The sequence below is a fragment of the Copadichromis virginalis genome, linkage group LG6, assembly GCF_057382275.1.
Source record: "Copadichromis virginalis isolate Kocher_CV1m ecotype Utaka linkage group LG6, C_Virginalis_male_GT1.1, whole genome shotgun sequence".
Lineage (NCBI taxonomy): Eukaryota > Metazoa > Chordata > Actinopteri > Cichliformes > Cichlidae > Copadichromis > Copadichromis virginalis.
The window spans coordinates 26,944,540-26,961,674 of record NC_140623.1 but is presented as its reverse complement, the minus strand read 5'-3'; the positions used below and the strand labels follow the sequence as shown (position 1 = coordinate 26,961,674).

At 39.4% G+C, this 17,135-nt stretch overlaps 1 protein-coding gene across 3 annotated transcripts in view; it reads right to left on the bottom strand.

The window, feature by feature from the left end:
• mast1a (microtubule associated serine/threonine kinase 1a) overlaps positions 1-17,135 on the bottom strand; it is an 80,796-nt gene that overhangs the window by 13,208 nt on the left and 50,453 nt on the right. For all 3 annotated transcript variants that reach the window (XM_085459556.1, XM_085459558.1, XM_085459559.1), the window contains 11 exons: positions 16,582-16,657; positions 13,535-13,744; positions 13,344-13,445; positions 9,967-10,099; positions 8,363-8,430; positions 8,184-8,260; positions 4,175-4,383; positions 3,209-3,347; positions 1,822-1,954; positions 676-841; positions 355-456 (listed from right to left, as the gene is read on the bottom strand). In XM_085459556.1, the coding sequence (XP_085315682.1) occupies positions 355-456; positions 676-841; positions 1,822-1,954; positions 3,209-3,347; positions 4,175-4,383; positions 8,184-8,260; positions 8,363-8,430; positions 9,967-10,099; positions 13,344-13,445; positions 13,535-13,744; positions 16,582-16,657 (1,415 nt within the window). The remainder of the gene's footprint in view (positions 1-354; positions 457-675; positions 842-1,821; positions 1,955-3,208; positions 3,348-4,174; positions 4,384-8,183; positions 8,261-8,362; positions 8,431-9,966; positions 10,100-13,343; positions 13,446-13,534; positions 13,745-16,581; positions 16,658-17,135) is intronic.

The window sequence follows — 17,135 nt, the reverse complement described above, 5'->3', positions numbered from 1 at the left end:
AGTGGATATGATAAGATTTTTTATGATACTTTTTTATGCATTATATAAACGCTTGTGCCAGAAAGTTATAGGTGGACAGGGGAGAAACAGCTTTCCTGTCTGTGTCAAGAGGTGAAGGATTATTATGCTCTCTTACAGCCACAGCTTGTTTTAGGTGGCTTTATCTGTCTTTCAGCTAAGCTAGCCAGTGGCTAGCTTTAGCTTCATATTCTGTGTGCACAAAAAGAAACAAGACCCAAAATACTTTTGTTTTATATTGCACCTGTTCCTTTTAATGTTACTTTGCATTCTTATTCTTGTTGCAAATAGCTGCACATGTCAAATCAGATATCAAGTGAAAGAGCAAACCAGTACCTGTACCGAGCCTGACCAGAGGGTTGGTCTGTAACAGGGCAGAGATGAGGGATTGGGCATCTGCAGGCAGGGCCTCATCACCATCTGGCCAAACTATGTCATCTACCAGAGGCACAAGAAACAGAGAGAAAAAGGTCAGAATAATAATAAAGAAAAAAAAAACATACTTAGTTTCTGGAACAGAATTTTAAATCTTTGGTTTCTAACCTTTACAGAAGGCTTTAAGTCTTAGTACACTTATCATTAACCACTTATAATCTTTGCAGTTTGAAAAGGCGTTTAAAACATAGTAGCAACATAGGTTTATCACAGTTTCCTCACCTGTGATGACCTGTCCAAACAGCTCCTCAGGAGTGTCTCCAAAGAAAGGCACACAACCCACTAAGAACTCATAGAGGATGATCCCCATAGCCCACCAATCCACCGGCTTCCCGTAGCCTTGGCGGAGAATCACTTCTGGAGCGATGTACTCTGGAGTACCGCAAACCTGTGAGCAATGATTGAGACAATTTGGAGGAATGGAAGAAAAAAGAAAATGAGAAAAGGAGAGAAAGAGGAAGAAAGACAAGTTAATCATCCTTAATAAAAATAAGCTGCTACTGTGGACATCGGCGTAACTTTGTGCTGAACATTGGGGGGGTCAAGATCTCTGTCTAAATAAATAAATAAATCTGGATAAATTCCTAGATGATTAAACATGCAACTATTTTGCTGGTAATAACTGAAATTAGTAAAGAAAGTCAACAGCCTATCTATGCAAGATAATTAATAATTTTATTGGGGGGGGGGGTCATAACCCCCCTAACCCCCCTGGAAATTACGCCCCTGACTGTGGATGTAATGGAAGTGTTCTGGATAAACAAACAGTACATCAATACTGAGTGACACCTAGTGGGAACTATCCAAAACAAGGGTTGTGGACAAATTATATCAGACACATCAGGACAGCCCAATAGTAAAAGTTCTGACTGACTGAGAAATTCTCTCTCCGCCATAATCTCCACCACAAAGCTGCAGTCTGTTTCTGCAGATGTGAGCTGATTACTGGCAGAAACACAGATGCTTGCTTCCACTGAGAAGATGAAAAGGACACGCGGCCCAATCTGACTGCTCATGACTGGTTTAATTCAGAGTATAAACAATTACTGTAATTGCAAAACAGGATTGTTATGGAGATGGAGGGCATTAATGATTCACTTATTCAGACTAAACAGGAAGCATTATAATGCAGCATCTTTGTTCGGATAATATTGATTTTGCCAGATGACTTGGCTGGTTTGCATGGGTGGTTGAAAAAAGGATTTTTTAAAATGGGATTCAGCTAATTAGCCTCTAAGTGGACATGCACCTCATTCATAAAGTTACTAATTAAAAAGTGAAATTAATTATTACCATGTTACATTGATATGCTGTACTTCGTGTTTTAACATGTTTAATGCGACCGGTGTGAGGTCGTGGGTACCGTACCTGCTTGTCCAGAAACTCCCTGGCATCTTTCTCAATGTGTCCCTCATACAGGTTGGTGGTGAGGCTCATTAGGCCCATCTTCGACAAGCCAAAGTCAGTCAGCTTAATGTGGCCCATGGAGGTAATCAGGAGACTACAAGGAGAGAGAAAACAGGCATTCATTCTGGCAAATGACATGAAAAGCCCCCCCAAACAAAACCAAAAACAGAAGTTTTTATACACCTATAAGCCATAAAGCAATCCAAACCAATCCCTCAGCAATTGAGGAGCTGTGTAAAATCTGAATAAAACAGAATGCAGCAATTTGCAAATCTTGTAAACCCATATTTTATCTGCAATAGAAAACATTAAACACATCAAATACTTAAACTGAGGAAATTAAATACATTAAACATGTTGAAAAAAAGAAGTTGGGACTGGGCCATGATCAGAATACTTTATTAAGCTCTGATTATGTGAAAATATGCAGTCAGAGAAGCTCCGACACAGTAAGTACCGAACCAATTAAAGTAAATTAAATGATACAATACTGTATATTACAAAGTTACAAAACATGACAAAATAGTTCTAATAGATATAAATACCTCTGATTATAAATACCCCAGTATATTACACAAATTACATAAGGCATTACAAATACCATGGCCACAGCCGTGTCGGGAAACTGAGGAGATCCGTTGTTGAACTTCTGGGAGAGGAAAGTCTCCTGTTCCCATATAGGATTCAGTCTGGGGTCTTCTTTGTTGTATTTTTGGTTTCATTATTATTTTTAAGTTTCCAGTTAGTGAAAGGACAGAGGACACTGGACACGGACCAGTTCAGCAGCTGGACTTGTTTAATAGGCTGTTGCACTCGATGCAGTTTGCAGTTTTGATTGTCTTGTTGAAATATACAAGGCTGTTCCAGAAAAAGACCTTTGGATGGGAGCGTGTGCCGCTCTAACATCTGTGTATACCTTTCAGCACTGATGGTGCCTTTCCAGATGTGTAAGCTGCCAATTCGATTAATGAATGCACCCGATCAGCGATCCAGGCTTTTGACTTTTAAAGTTTTATCAAGGGTTGTTTGTTAAAGAAAAATTTGGATGTTTTGTTTTTGCATTATCTTAGGCTTCGGTCCATGTCTATTATTATTATTCGTTTTTATTACCATTATTATCATCCATTCAGTCATCTCTCCATCCACTTTTATGATTTAGGATCACACGGGGCTCGAGCTGTCATAGGGTAAAAGGCTAGGTACACCCTGTGCAGGCCATCAGTCTTGACTATGTCTACAACCCAAAATGCACTGGGTTGCTGCCATATGATTGGTTAATAATATATTTGAACAGGTGTAATTAAACAAGTGATTATATTGATTGATAATATAAATTTTAAACACTCACTTGTCGGGTTTGAGGTCTCTGTGGACGATCCCATAGTTGTGCAGATACTCCAGGGCTAATACAGTTTCAGCAAAGTACATCCTCGCAAGCTCAACAGGCAGAGCCCCGATGTTCTTCAGCAAAGTGGCACAGTCCCCACCTGCAATCACATAAACAACACACGTTACTGTTAATGTGATTTTGTAGTTATAACATAAATCTATGCTCGACGTGTTAAAACTTTCAAACAAATGGTGCCAAACCCCAGAAAGACATATTTTGATGCTCTGATTAGGGAGAACAAATTCATTAAATATGACTCATTGTTTTTATCACCAGAACATTAGAAGTCTTTTCTGAATTAGTAAAACGATTTGCTTTTTATGTTTCTATTTTTTGGGTTTTTAATTAATTTTTGTGCCATCCATATTTGGCACTGCCATCACACATGAGTCATAAATTCGTACCTACCGTTGACAGCTCAGTGTGTCTGTGAATCAACAGCGATCTTGACAAAATAATAGAATTCAGCACAAATAGAAGGAAAACTGAGTCGAGCTTTAGCCGTGAGCCAGTAAAACTCCCCTGCCCTTTTTTGTAACTGAGACATTATACTTCACTGCACGTTTCCTGAATGCTTGACCTTCGGTTTAGAAGCCAGAGGCTCAGGTGGCAATTTTTATTCACAATTTTAAAAAATAAGTCCAGGAATTGAATGAAAATTAAAATAAAAAATGTAGATAAAACAGAAAAGGCCATGGCTACAGCATCCAAAGGAAAGGTGGCGTGAAAAGCGCATCCTGATGTGCTGGAGGTTATTTCACAGATGTAAAAGAGTCAGGGAGGAAATGTGTTACTTTACACACAAGGCACAAACTTGACCAACACACAACAAAAAAGAAATCAAGGCACGTGTTTAGAGTAGCTTCATGCGATCTTATCAATTTGAACTCAGATCTAGTGAAAAACCACAGCCGACCCCCTTACCTTCAACGTACTCCATGACCATGCAGAGGTGTCGTCGCGTTTCGAAGGAGCAGAACATGGAGACGACGAAGGGGTTCTCCGCAAATGTGAGTATGTCCCTCTCCACAAACGCCTGCTGGATCTGGTTCCTCAGGATCAGATTCTGCTTGTTGATCTTCTTCATGGCGAAACGCTGGCGTGTCTCCCTGTGTCGCACCAGGTAGACGGCGCTGCAACGCAGGGGAGACAGAAGAGTACAGAACAGAAGAAATGAGGTATTGAGGAAAACAGCAGGTGGTACAAACTGCAGAGGATATTTCATCTCCTTTCAGACACGAGCTCAATAAAGTGTGGCTGTGTGGACACATCAAGGAGGATATTAAGACTTGAAAACCTCCAGCACAAAATGTCAACCCCCGAGCTCGTAATCTTCATTTTATGTTTGATCCTGAACAGAGTTTTTGAACTACACCTGAAAAATAACCCATTTTCTCTCGTGGGTAGATAATGGTAGAATAATGCTGGCCTGCCAAGTACAACTCTTTCTTCGCTGATCCACCTTACTCAGCTTTTGACAGCCTTTAACATGCAGCAGCATGTGACCCGGTCAAGGTGGAGAGGAGACCATATGTTACTCGTGTGTTTACATCCCCACTGGCCGTCTCTTTGCTGTGAAGTGCATTTTAAATGTATTATTATTTTATTTTCTTTCAAATCATTGAACCCCGACAATCCCGATTCCTGACAACATGTCAAATGTGCATTTTAAAATACATCCCATCTGAATCTCTCTGTGCGTTTTAATTATTCTCTGTGACAGAATGAAGGATTAAGCGCTGCTTTTAGTGTCTGTATTTATTATTTCTTTTTTTTTTTTCCTGTGCCGTGCCAATTATATTTCATCCCTCATGGCATTACAAGACAATATAATATATTTTAACACTAAAAATACATAAAACCTTGCTAATAATTTTTATCTAAACAAAAATTTACAACCACCAAATTCTATTTTTGGTAATACTAATAGAAGTACCTTTGTTGTTTTGTGATCTAACTCAAGTTTTCAGGGGTTTTTCCCAAGCTTCATCATCTTTTAGTTGGTATTTTTGGCTCCTGCTCACATTTCCGGTATTATCATTAGTATTTATATTAGTATTCACAGTGCCACTGTCTTCTTTACATCCCAGGATCCTGAGACTTCAGTTACTGCAACCGTGTCCCAGTAACATTTTCTATTAAATGTTGATTCATTTGGATGCATGATTGGGATCATTATGCTAATAGAAAATCTAGTGATTACCAACCTTCAATTTATGAACCCAGGGCATTATGATTTTGTTTTTTTTTGGGAACAGAAACCATTATCAGCTTTGCAGCAGTAACAACATATCAGCAGATTACATTATAGGGAAATCGTTTACAGGCGGACACAAGTACCAAAACTGGTACATAAACTGTTTTATGATCACTTGTTTGATAAAGCAAACTAGCAATTTGAAAACACAAGATCTTGGCCACTTTCACTATGGCTGTTGACAAAGGCAAGAACATGTAATTTCTACAGTAAACTAGTCTTGCTTTCTGAGTGATCTTATCGTTAAATCATGCATATTCAACCATTTAGATGTCAACTTGTAGAAATCTGAAACATTTTTGTTTTTTTAAAACTTGCTGTCAGGGATTTGGGAGGAAACTGAACCCCACATACATGAACAAAATAGTGTCTGTGGATGCAGCTTGCAGTGTAACAAGTGCTTTGAATACCTTGAAAGCAAAAGGTTAGGTTAGCTGGTGATTCTGAAGTGGCTGTTGGCATGACAGTAAATGGTTATCTGTCTCTCTGTGGTAGCCTGCTAAAAAAAAATAGACTAAAAAAAAGATGACGGATGTGCCAGCATGACAGAGCTGAGCCAAGGATAAAGGAGACTTCATGCATCAAATACATGAAGTTCATTAAATTGCACAGGAAAAAAATGTCACCGGATGAATGTTAAATGTCCTAACAGAGTTGTATGTGTCATAGCGCTATCACGTGGGTGAAAAGGCAGTGCCTCCACCTGCACAGCACTCTGCAGTTGTCATCGGACTACTGAAGTAACATGTAGCAAATGTGAATTGCTCGGCTTTACTTAAGACAAATGCGCTCTTGAGAAGCTTTGAAGTTATAAATTTCAGTTATTTATAGTCAAAGGTACGGTGGCCCTGAAAGCTCAAAATACACTCCAACTTGAAAAAGACTGCATAGAAAAAACGCTGTATAAGCACACAAAACACAACAGAAATGAGGCATTTATCTGAAGGACCAACTGCAGCGGTTACAAAAAGTAAAATATGTAAAGGACTGCACCGAGACACGCTTAAAAGTCTTCATCAGTTTTGTGAGGAGAAGAAGAAAAAGATGCAAGATAATGTTTTTTTTTAATTCGCATGATTCATATAACACTGTAGATACGCTTGCTATTAGCCGTGTAGTGTTAGCTTGTTACATCCGCAGCTGGTCCGTCACATTATTATCTCTCTAAAAATACTTCAGTTGTATTTTTCTAGTTCTGTCGTGTTTTAATCATGTTCTATTTTATTTTGTGTGCTTTTGCGTGTTTTCTTTTTGTTGTATTTTCTTAAGTTGTGCATTTGACCTTTCGGGTCCACCATACTTGAGCATTTAAGTCAAGAGTGTAACTGGTGAAATTTAGCCAGAGGTTGAAATTCTGTAATAGGCTATGTGCGCCTCAGCATATGCTACTTCTGGTGGGAAAACTCGTGTAGAGCGCTTAGTTTCCGGCGTGATATTCGCGCCTTGTTTACGGTCGGGTTTTCCAAAACAAGTCAACCAAATGGATGAATCAAGCGGCGATTTATATTTCTCAAGACGTCTTGGGCATTTACCGAATAAATCTGTGGATGATGTTCATCGACTTGTCGATATTTTCCCCCCGCGCCTCAGAGCAAAGGAGAGAAAGGATTCAAATTTGATATTTCTCAGTATTTGTAGAATTTTGAAGGTAAGTCACAACATACCCTTCGTAAATACTGATATATCGAGACCCTTACCAGCAATCATTCATTCATTTTTTAGATCCTGTGACTTTTTTTCACGATTTGTTGACGTGCTGTGTAGGTGTGTACTTGACTGTGCACGCTGATGTCGACATAACGGGGAGACATCTGGCTTTGACTAATGTTCGCCTGTAGTTTGAATGCTGAACATTTGCCTGTTTAAATCATTAGAACTGTCACTATACAGAGACGTGCTTCTGAATGTGGACGATGTGTCTTCTCATTTTGTAATGCAGTTCTGCTTGTGTTGAGTGATGTAAACAACCAATCGATCTACACTCTTCAAACGTCAAAACTGATAATTAGATTTTTTTATGACACAGCAATGGTGAGTGTTCCCACCTTCTGCTCTTTGTAACTTAACGCAATCTTTCTGTTTTCATATTTTGGCCATGATTTTGGAGTCCATCTTCACAATAGCGATTGACCGCAAAATAAAGCTACCGGAAATGTACATCCGGTCTTAAAACAGGAAGTTACCAGAGTGGAAAGTTTTTGAAAGCTTAACTGGCTAATGAATTTTTCAAATTAATGGCTCCAGAGGGACAAACATGTAAACTCAGCACCAGCATCCACTTTTGAAAGAATGTTTCAAATATTTGTTGCACTGCTCCTGATGGATTTGACCAGTTCCAATTTAGACTGAACAAATATTTTTTATACACATTCAAGTCCAATTCTAGATCTTTGCTGTTCAGTCTGACAATCTTTCTGCCGTTTGTGTTAGAGCTTGTTAGAAATCTCTTCATAAATAGCTTTCTTGGATGTTTTCATGATCCAAATTCTTCATGCTGTTGCCCTGTGTGTAACATAAAGACAGACAATATATCTGTATTGTAGCTCGAATATAAATGTTTTTAGATTCATGAGCTTTACCAAGTTTAACCACTGGATTAGTTTTAAAGCTCAAGGAAAAAATTGGATACGATTAGGTTTCTATGTGTGATCAGTGACGTATTAATCAATTACTCACCCATAGGCTCCATTGCTGATCAGTTTTATGGTCTGAAAGTCTTCCTCAGTTGGTGGCTTGATGGCTCTCCCTTTTCCCTGATGAAATCCCCAGAGTTTTACAATTATAATTCAAAGTTAAAAACAAAACAAAACAGGTAATTTGTTTCCTGTGTCTGTGCATGCGTGTTTCTTCGTCACCTCTGCTGAGTCATCGGTCTCTGGAGTGTGCGGACCCTCACTGTCGTAGCTGTCAAAGCCCACGATTTCTGTTGGGACACGTGTTAGTTAACAGACAAACCTGAAGTGACAATAAAAAGCGACACTAGGCCCCCCACACCGCTGTGAGCAGTTAGAAAAACTGCAGCTCTCAACCGCTACAGACCAAATCCCACAAAGTAAAATATGAGAATTAAAACAGCTTCTTTCTATTAATTTTTCTTCTCTCTTTCAGATTTCCCTCCTCTTCACTTTGTTCTTACTCCCCTCATGAACAGTGGCAGAGGAGTGGCAGCTAATTTCCAGTGTTTTTGCATTTTTTGTATGTGACAGCTGCTTGAATACACTGATTACACAACTGTTTTGTTGAAATAATTGAATGATAATTACCTTTTGAAAGCCCCTTTGTGGTTCTAAACTTTATATAAGATAAAAGTCACTGAGCTGGAAACTGTATATTCTGCCAGTGTCTGTTTGACACTGTTTCTGTGTGAGAAACCAAGAAAAGAAATGTGAGTGCGAAAGTGTAAGCAGCTATGTGGGTGCGCATGTGTGCCTATGCATGACAATGTAGGTGCTAAAGAAAGTGCAAGATCAAGATATCAGCAGGCACATTGTTAGAAGAGATTAACTCACAAAGACATAACCAGATACATCTCTCATGAATTCTGAAATAAAAGCACCGTGGCTTATTGTGAAGAGTCATTCTGAGCCATTTAACCCATCAGCTAATGCGAGCTCTTGATGGATTAGACTGGGAGTGGCTGAACAGATGGGAATAGTGAACTGTGAGTTTGGGGGCTGATTTCGAGCCATGATGATGAATGAAAAAGAGAACTGCAGCCGCACCACCAGACAGCAAATGATCCAAGCAGCTCAGACTCTTCATCTCAATATATCCTCATCATGGACGTAAAGAAAAGCTGATCAATATCTCAAAGTGGCACTTTTTAAAGCTTCATACTGCCACCACCCAAAATAGAGATGAAACATTTTTTCTGTGGATTTCTCTCACATGCTTGCAGATAGGATGAGAGGAAAAGACACAAGTGAGAAGCCACGTTAGCTAAATGAAATGCACTTTTGCAACGACGACTGCTGCCAAATCTTACTAACATACTAAAGCAAAAACATCAAGCTGTTAAAGTGTGTCACTATTTCCTACTGTATCAGTTTAATACTAAGATTATGTGAAGTCACTGAACTGGAGAGTTATAGCACAAAACTCCCACCAAAATCTTACATTATTTATGCTAACTTGCTAAATTAACAGGCATAGCATGCTAATCTGTACAGTCAGTTGTATTGGTGGCTCAGTTTCCCCCCTTGAACAGTACCAGGCTAGCTCTTTCCAGCAGCATTCGGCTTTTATAGAGAAGTAGGTTAATCAAATCTGGACTCAGACACAAGTGGTATTGATCTACTTATCCAGCTCTGGGAGTGAAAGTAAACAACTGAAACCAGCAAACATCTGTTGGAAAGCATTCTTGCAAATTAAAAACTTTACACTTTCATTTGTTTTCATATTTTCTATTATATATACACCTCTGGAATAAAACCTGAAACCTATTATTCCCATTTCTTACCCTCCAGTGGATCCCTGGTCAGTCCCAACTGACTGATAATATATCGAGGGATGTCTGCCTTCATCAGTTGTCCCTCCTTGGCGTGGTCCTCTGCTGCTTCGAGTAAGTGATAAAACTCTTCTGGGTTGAACTCCTATAATTCCAACAACAAACAAGGAGGGGTCAGGAAAAGCTACAAAACACTTGTACTGTACATGCATCTTAAATTAACATGATCTCACATACAAAGACCACTGCTGAAGTGGTGACGTGTGCAACACAAGACAATTGAAATCATCACAGCCTCTCTGAACATGTGGAAAAATTTGAATTATGTTTGCAATCATCAAAATCTGTGAAATATTTCCAGCAATTTGTTGAATCTGTGATGTGAAAAATTAAAGCAGTCCTGAAGGCAAAAGGACACCCAATGTGGCACTAGCAAGGTGTACCTTAAAAACTGGCCAGTGATTATATATTTCATGAAAGGTCACATAATTTTGAGAATCACCAGACTAAACACTCAAAAATCTACATTTAATTCAGATTAAACTGATAAACCCAACAAATATTTACACTGTGAAAGCTATAAGTTAAATTATTACCTCGTATTATTTCTACTTCTATAGTTTCTATTTCAATTAAAATCACGAACCAATATCCTTCTTTATATACTTTAAAATATCCAAACTGTAGTGTGTTGATAAAACACAATAACAAAGTGAGTGTCAGATTACGTTTTTCCAGTTCAACAGCCGGCTACTGAACCACAACGCTCTAGTGTGGAGTCACAAAAGGATGTGATAACAGCTAACACTAGTCGAGCATAAAGAAAACGATGTTATGTTGTGCCATGTGACATAAACAGTAAGTAATTCTAAGAGTACATCCAACTTATAATCATAAAACTAGATTTTAGTTCAACCTGCAGCAATTTCATGACCGAAACCTGTTACAGGGCTGTCAAACAAACACAATCAGTGTTAATACACTTCCAAACTTTAAATTGCTTTCTCTGAAAATGTTCATTTTTTCCTATGATACAGCCTTTTGTGGTGTCTTATGGGATTCGGTCTCATTGCTGTTGGTGGAGTAACGTTTTGATTAGAAAGCCTGGGGCAGCCAGGATCATTTCTTTCCATGCTCTCTCTCATATCTGCTCCCTTCGACTAGAGGGAAAAAAAAGGAGTATGGAGATGGGGAATTAACCTGGCTCTCTGATAGTTTGCGCTGCTGGAGGATAATATTCTTGCAGCTAACAGCCTTCTGACTGTGTGACATTTTCACCAAATCAGACCTTGTGACTGACTTGAATGCTAAATGAACTCTACGGACATGGACAAAATTTCATCTGTGTGTGCCTTCTCCTCTCTAACCCACGGGCCGTGAAGATCTAAAGTCCCCTCCACATCCTGCCTGACCCTATCGACCTTTTCTGACGGTCGCCTTGGTAACAGAAAGATGAGCCGGGAGGGTTTGGGAGGAGGGACCGCACCATCAATCAGGGAGCTGATATTCAGGTGTGTCCTGTGGATGCAGAGAGGCTTGTTATTACTAAATAAGTTTTGTTGAATTAATGAATCAGCATGTCAAGGACACAGCTCCGTCTTGGACTGGATTTGATGTTCTGTTGTGAAAACGAACAAGTTGAGGAGGTGGGAAGAACGAGAGTGAAAAATATCCTAAAGCAATAATCATGCAATTTGCAGCAACACAGGATGACTGATGTGCTGAATGACACAGCTTGAACAAAACCATGACCTCCATGTATAATACAGTGTGTTTCAACATTCATACACTCCCATGTGTTAAGAATGCTGTAGGTAAAGCAACGTTTACGGGAAGCAAGAGAATGGATTGTAGCAGCTACTTCCAAATGCAAGCAAAGGCATGTCAAGAGAAGACAGGTGTGAAACAAATAATGGTACATCTTCTGGCTTGGTTTAAAAAATATCACAAATTCATGGCAATCTGGCAACTGGTATGTCTAAAATTTCAAATTTTTACATATAATTAACAGGGGAAAAATATGACATGCTACTAAATCACATCGTGATGAAGTTATTTGTACTCTGATGGTCAATGTCAGTATTTCTTTTAAAAACGTGTTAGCTAGCTACCTTTGACTGCTCCCTTATCACAAGGGTCACCACAGCTTGTAGCTGCGTATGTTTGATTTGGCAGTTTTATGGCAAATGAAGCTCCTGATACACAGTATTTTATGCTGATGTTAATGATAGACGAGGTTTGGACCTCTGCAGTTATTTAAGCAGCAGAGCATTTGTGACTTTTCACACTATGGACCTCAGCACTTTAACTTTATGTAGTCAGACATTTCATGGCAGAGTGGCTGTTGTTCCTGAAGGCTTGATTTTATACACCTGTGGCAATAGGGGTTGAACTACCTGAATTCAAAGATTAAGAGGTGTTGTGCATTGCCTTTCTTGTCTTTTATAATCTTGCTTATTTCATCTCCATGTTCCACTGGATTGGGCCTGTATCTCATTACCAACTGGTGATAAATGTGTTATGTGTGCGCTGAAGTTATGACAGAATAAAAACAAATCAAGCAGAGTTGGTTAGAGCTTCAAATATGCAAGATTCAACACAGGAAATGCAGGGAATTTAAAGGCTCAAATTACTTCTGAATTCTCTAAAATCTGAGACAGAGGTGTTTGCCATGTTTGATGAAATTGTATGCAGATTTTCTTTTTTAGGTGTAAAAAAAAAAAATCTTACTTCTGTAAAAATGTCAGGGTTAACGGGGAAAAAAAGCAGTAGCAATGGGATACCCCAGGGGATGGTCTGAGGTCAGTTGGTTTGAGGTCTGTTGCCATTTGGCAATAACTTACCACAGACATCTTCTCTGGCTTAGTAGCCAAAATGTTGGCCTCCTAATGCTGTGTAGAGACACCAGTGTTGCTGTAGTTTTATCTGTAAATTTGGACCTTTATCCTGTTCTTTTTTCACAGTTTTATTCCACCACAGTTTTATTGCTGCAAACACTACTTGTTTATACTTGTAAGTTGCAAAAGTGAAACACATAAAGAAGACATCCTGTCTTGTCTTTCTCTGTTAATAACATACTGGTAAAACAGATGCAACATAAAAGATTAAACAAAACTTGAACCTTTCCTGACTGGAGTGGCAGCATAGCTTCCTGCAGTGACACACTTATGTTTCATCTGTTCAGAATGAACGAACAGTCGACACTCTGCCCTACTTTTAGATTCTGTAGTACCAGTTCAGCATATTCGACCCTCCGTTTCCATGTGGGAGGACGGGAGTATCTTCGAGCAGCTCAATGGGGTAGAAAATGCCTCCAGAAACAAAGAAAGTCTGGATTCTCGATGTGTTTGAAAGTTTAGCCACAATCAGATAAGCAGGGCGGAACTCACCAAGCACTCCAGCAGCCTGGCAGGACGAGATATGATGATGAAGAGCTTTTTGACAAGCTCGATGACGAAGGTGAGCTCCGAGCTCTCAGAGCGCTTGTAGACCTGATGAAGAAAGACAGAAATTTGGAGAGACAGGGTCAGTTAGCGAGGTTTGGAAGCACATCACATCAGATTCCTGCTACACAACTCACGTCGTGCAGCATCTTCTCCAGATTCTCCTGCAGTTCACAGAAGTAAACGCTGGTAATGACGCCCTCGCGTGATTTGGTCAGGCAGTCTCTGGCTAGCTCGGTTATCTGGTGGTGGATGAAGCTGAGAACCCCGTCAGCCAGTGGCAGAACACTCTCTGGGGAGTAGTTCTGGATGAAGTCTGCCAACCTCTCTTCCATCTGAGCTGTGGCCTGATTAGAGACACAACAGTGGTTAATAGTCAGTGAGTGTAAGAACATACGATCACCTGTCTTTATCTCAATATACGGTGCTCAGCCAGCTCCACACATTCTATATAAATGTGCTACTTTAGACACGACACTCATTGTTTTCTGAACAAGCCTTTGTGGAAGGGCCTTGATGTTTTTTTGCACTTCACTGTTCATTCCCTGCAGAAAAAAAAAAGATTTTTTAGGATGTTTCTTTCTCAGGCTGCAGAAACTCAGCTCAGCTAAGGCACCTCAACGAAAGTGATGTGTGAAGTGATGTAACACAACGTGACGCGCCCTGTGTTCGGTCCTTGTTCATTTGGTTGCTATTGCACCTCTTTTGACTGTGTTATTCTTTTTAGTATTTCCATCATATTCATAAAACTCAAACCTCAGGAGGAGACCGACAACCACATTAGACTTTGCAAACTTGTGTGTATAAAGGCTTATCTTGATTTGTTGTCACTTTTTCAACCTTCATATTGAGTGCATTTTTGTGCTTCCAATCTGTATGTATTTCAGCTTGCTATAATTATGCCACAGTAAAGTGCTGCTTTAGAGAATTAATGTGCCTTTTCTGCCTATTTTATTTTCAGAAATTACCAGTACTCATGTATGGTGAAGCAAACAATTATCTGGAAGGATGCTACTATTATTTTCTAATAAGTAAAGACATTTAATTGTCATTATAATTAATTCAGCTGTAGGGCTGGGCCATATCATACCGTTCACGGTAATACCGGTATAATGTTGGGCAACGATAAGAAAATGAAATATCGCGATAGAATATGAGTAAAACGCGCATGCGCAGTGCCTTTGTTTTCATACGCAGATGGCGGAAAAATCATGGCGGCGACGGAGAATGAGAAGGGCGAAAGCGGATCGTTGAATGAAACGGATGAACCAGAATTGGTTTGTAAAAATGCTGCAACTTCAGTGGTGTGGAACTGGTTTAGCTTTCGTCCCTCAGACACACAACAAAGCACTATTTTTGGTAGAGCATGCTAGCGGGCTGTCGTTATTACCGTGTTTTTTGGAAAATACGGCATTTTTCTGAAAATCGACAGCGCCCCTTATAATCCCGTGTGCCTTATGTATGAATTCTGGTTGTGTTTACTGACCTCGAAACAATTTTATGTGGCACACGGCGCTCGAAAATCTGTCAAATGTTTTAGTACGACTTTGCTAAATTTTTAGATAACTTTAATGCACATAAAAAACAGCTGCTTGTTTAAGTGAAAATACATTGATGTTTTTGGGGGTTTTTTGCAAGTTGTGGAGTTGTAAAGTATTTTGTCTAGTGTCAATTATATCGTGAGTTATATCATTATCGCAAATTTTCAAATGTATATCGTGATAAATATTTTTGGTCATATCGCCCTGCTCTATTCAGCTGACAGGTTAACTCGCCCAAATATAAACAGATTTCTTGGGAAAGAGCAGGGAGAGATCTAGAGGTTTCATTAACTGGAACCTCTCCTCGGTGCTTGAGTTTTATACAGTTGTTGCAAGTCTTTTTCAAGTATGCAAATGATAACTACTCCTACAGTAACATTAAAAAAAATACAGCAATATTAAACCTGCATTCACCAACTTGGGATTTGTGAGTGGGACGACTCGTGCTGCTTCACAATGCATCACTGTGAATGAGCAGGATTATAATGTGTGTGTGTGTGTGTGTGTGTGTGTGTGTGTGTGTGTGTGTGTGTGTAGGCAGGTGTTTGAGGACACCTGCAATGTGAAAGATTTCCTTGCACACACTTCACTGTTCATCAAAATGGTTGGCTCCCTGAGACACCGAGTCATGTTTACACGTCTCAGAGTCATTAAAACACATCTAATTGACTTTTTAATTATGATCTGCTAAAGGACTTTAGACATGGATGACCTTTTAACAGCTTACCATGAACCATGTAATAAATTAAGAGTGGTGAGCATTGTTTAAAGTACCAAGCACACAGATACCTGCTTGTTGTAAGAGAAGTGTGCATTAGGAAATCTGTGGCAGCAGAAAACCCTGAAAGTGGAATCCAGTACTAACTGAAAATGAGTAGAAATGGGCACAGAGTGTGCACTACACTTTGAAATAATTACATGTTAAATTCTAGTTTTGAAATGGTTTAAAATAGGGTGTGTGTCATTCATTTTGAAGCATTTTTAAACACAGCCATGAACCTCAAACTGGTCCTGGTCAGTAGTCACTGGTCTGCTGGTTGGTGTAGCAGCAAGTAGTTTAATTGGTGTATATGCCATCAATGTTTTGGTCTCTGCAGTCCATCAGGAGTGCAAAAGAGGGATGGCAAGCTTCATCATGTCACCAAAGTATGCTCAGGGAGAAATCTTGCAGTGTCCATTCGTCTCCCTGCCTATAATTTCTATATATTCATACTCAAAATCTGTTTAAAGCAACATCAGGTCAACAAGACCTTAACTCAGTTATTTGTTCCCTCTGGAAATAGAACTTAACATTTTACCTTTGAATTATTTTAACATCATCACAGTAAATAAGCGCAGCTTTTATCACTGTCTGAAATTCCAGGGAGCTGCTTTGCTGCTTTTTTTGTTTTACTTCTTGTTTTGTTTACATGTTCAGCCCCTCCAGCACTTTTAGATCATCGGCTGCTTACTTAAAACAACAGATTCTTGCAAGTAGTGACTCACTTTGGATAAAAGAAATATAACAAATATTTTAAATGTAGCTGAGAGATGTCTGTTGCCAGTATGCATATTGTGTATGTGTGCGCTCGCGTGTGTGTGTGTATTTTGAGGTGTGCGTGGAGGTACAGTTTACACTTGCGTATTTGTTGTGCGAGCCTGACCTTGGGGAAGCGCTCCTTGTAGACATGGTTCATCATCACTATTTCATTGTCATAGCAGGATGGTGAGCGCCCCGGGCTGAAAACAGACAAACAGAGAGCAGGAGTGTAATATACAGCACCGACTGAGCAGAACAGAGTGAGAGGAGGCAGCCCAAAGAGAAGCAATTCTGTATTTTTCACCTGAACGGAGAAAATATTCACCGCACTCCCTCATGTCTGTCCTGTTGGTATATAACGCTAATAAACCGATCAGAAATTCAGTACGCCACGTTTCTATTATGGACGCAGTCCCTTCCTACATCTCCTCCATCCTGACCGTGGCAAAGATGTCACAAGCATGTAAACATGAAAGTTCAGCATATCCTTTCACAAGATGTAAGCTAAACCAACATATGGCAGCAAAAGTCTACTTTGTTGATTTTATTTCTCAGGAACTGAGCTGATCTACACATCTGTAAAGAAAAAGGAACTGATAAAAAGTCCTTTATGGGAAAACACATTATAATTTAACATATACACAATAAGGAAAGTCTGCGAGCTGATTTTATCTAGGC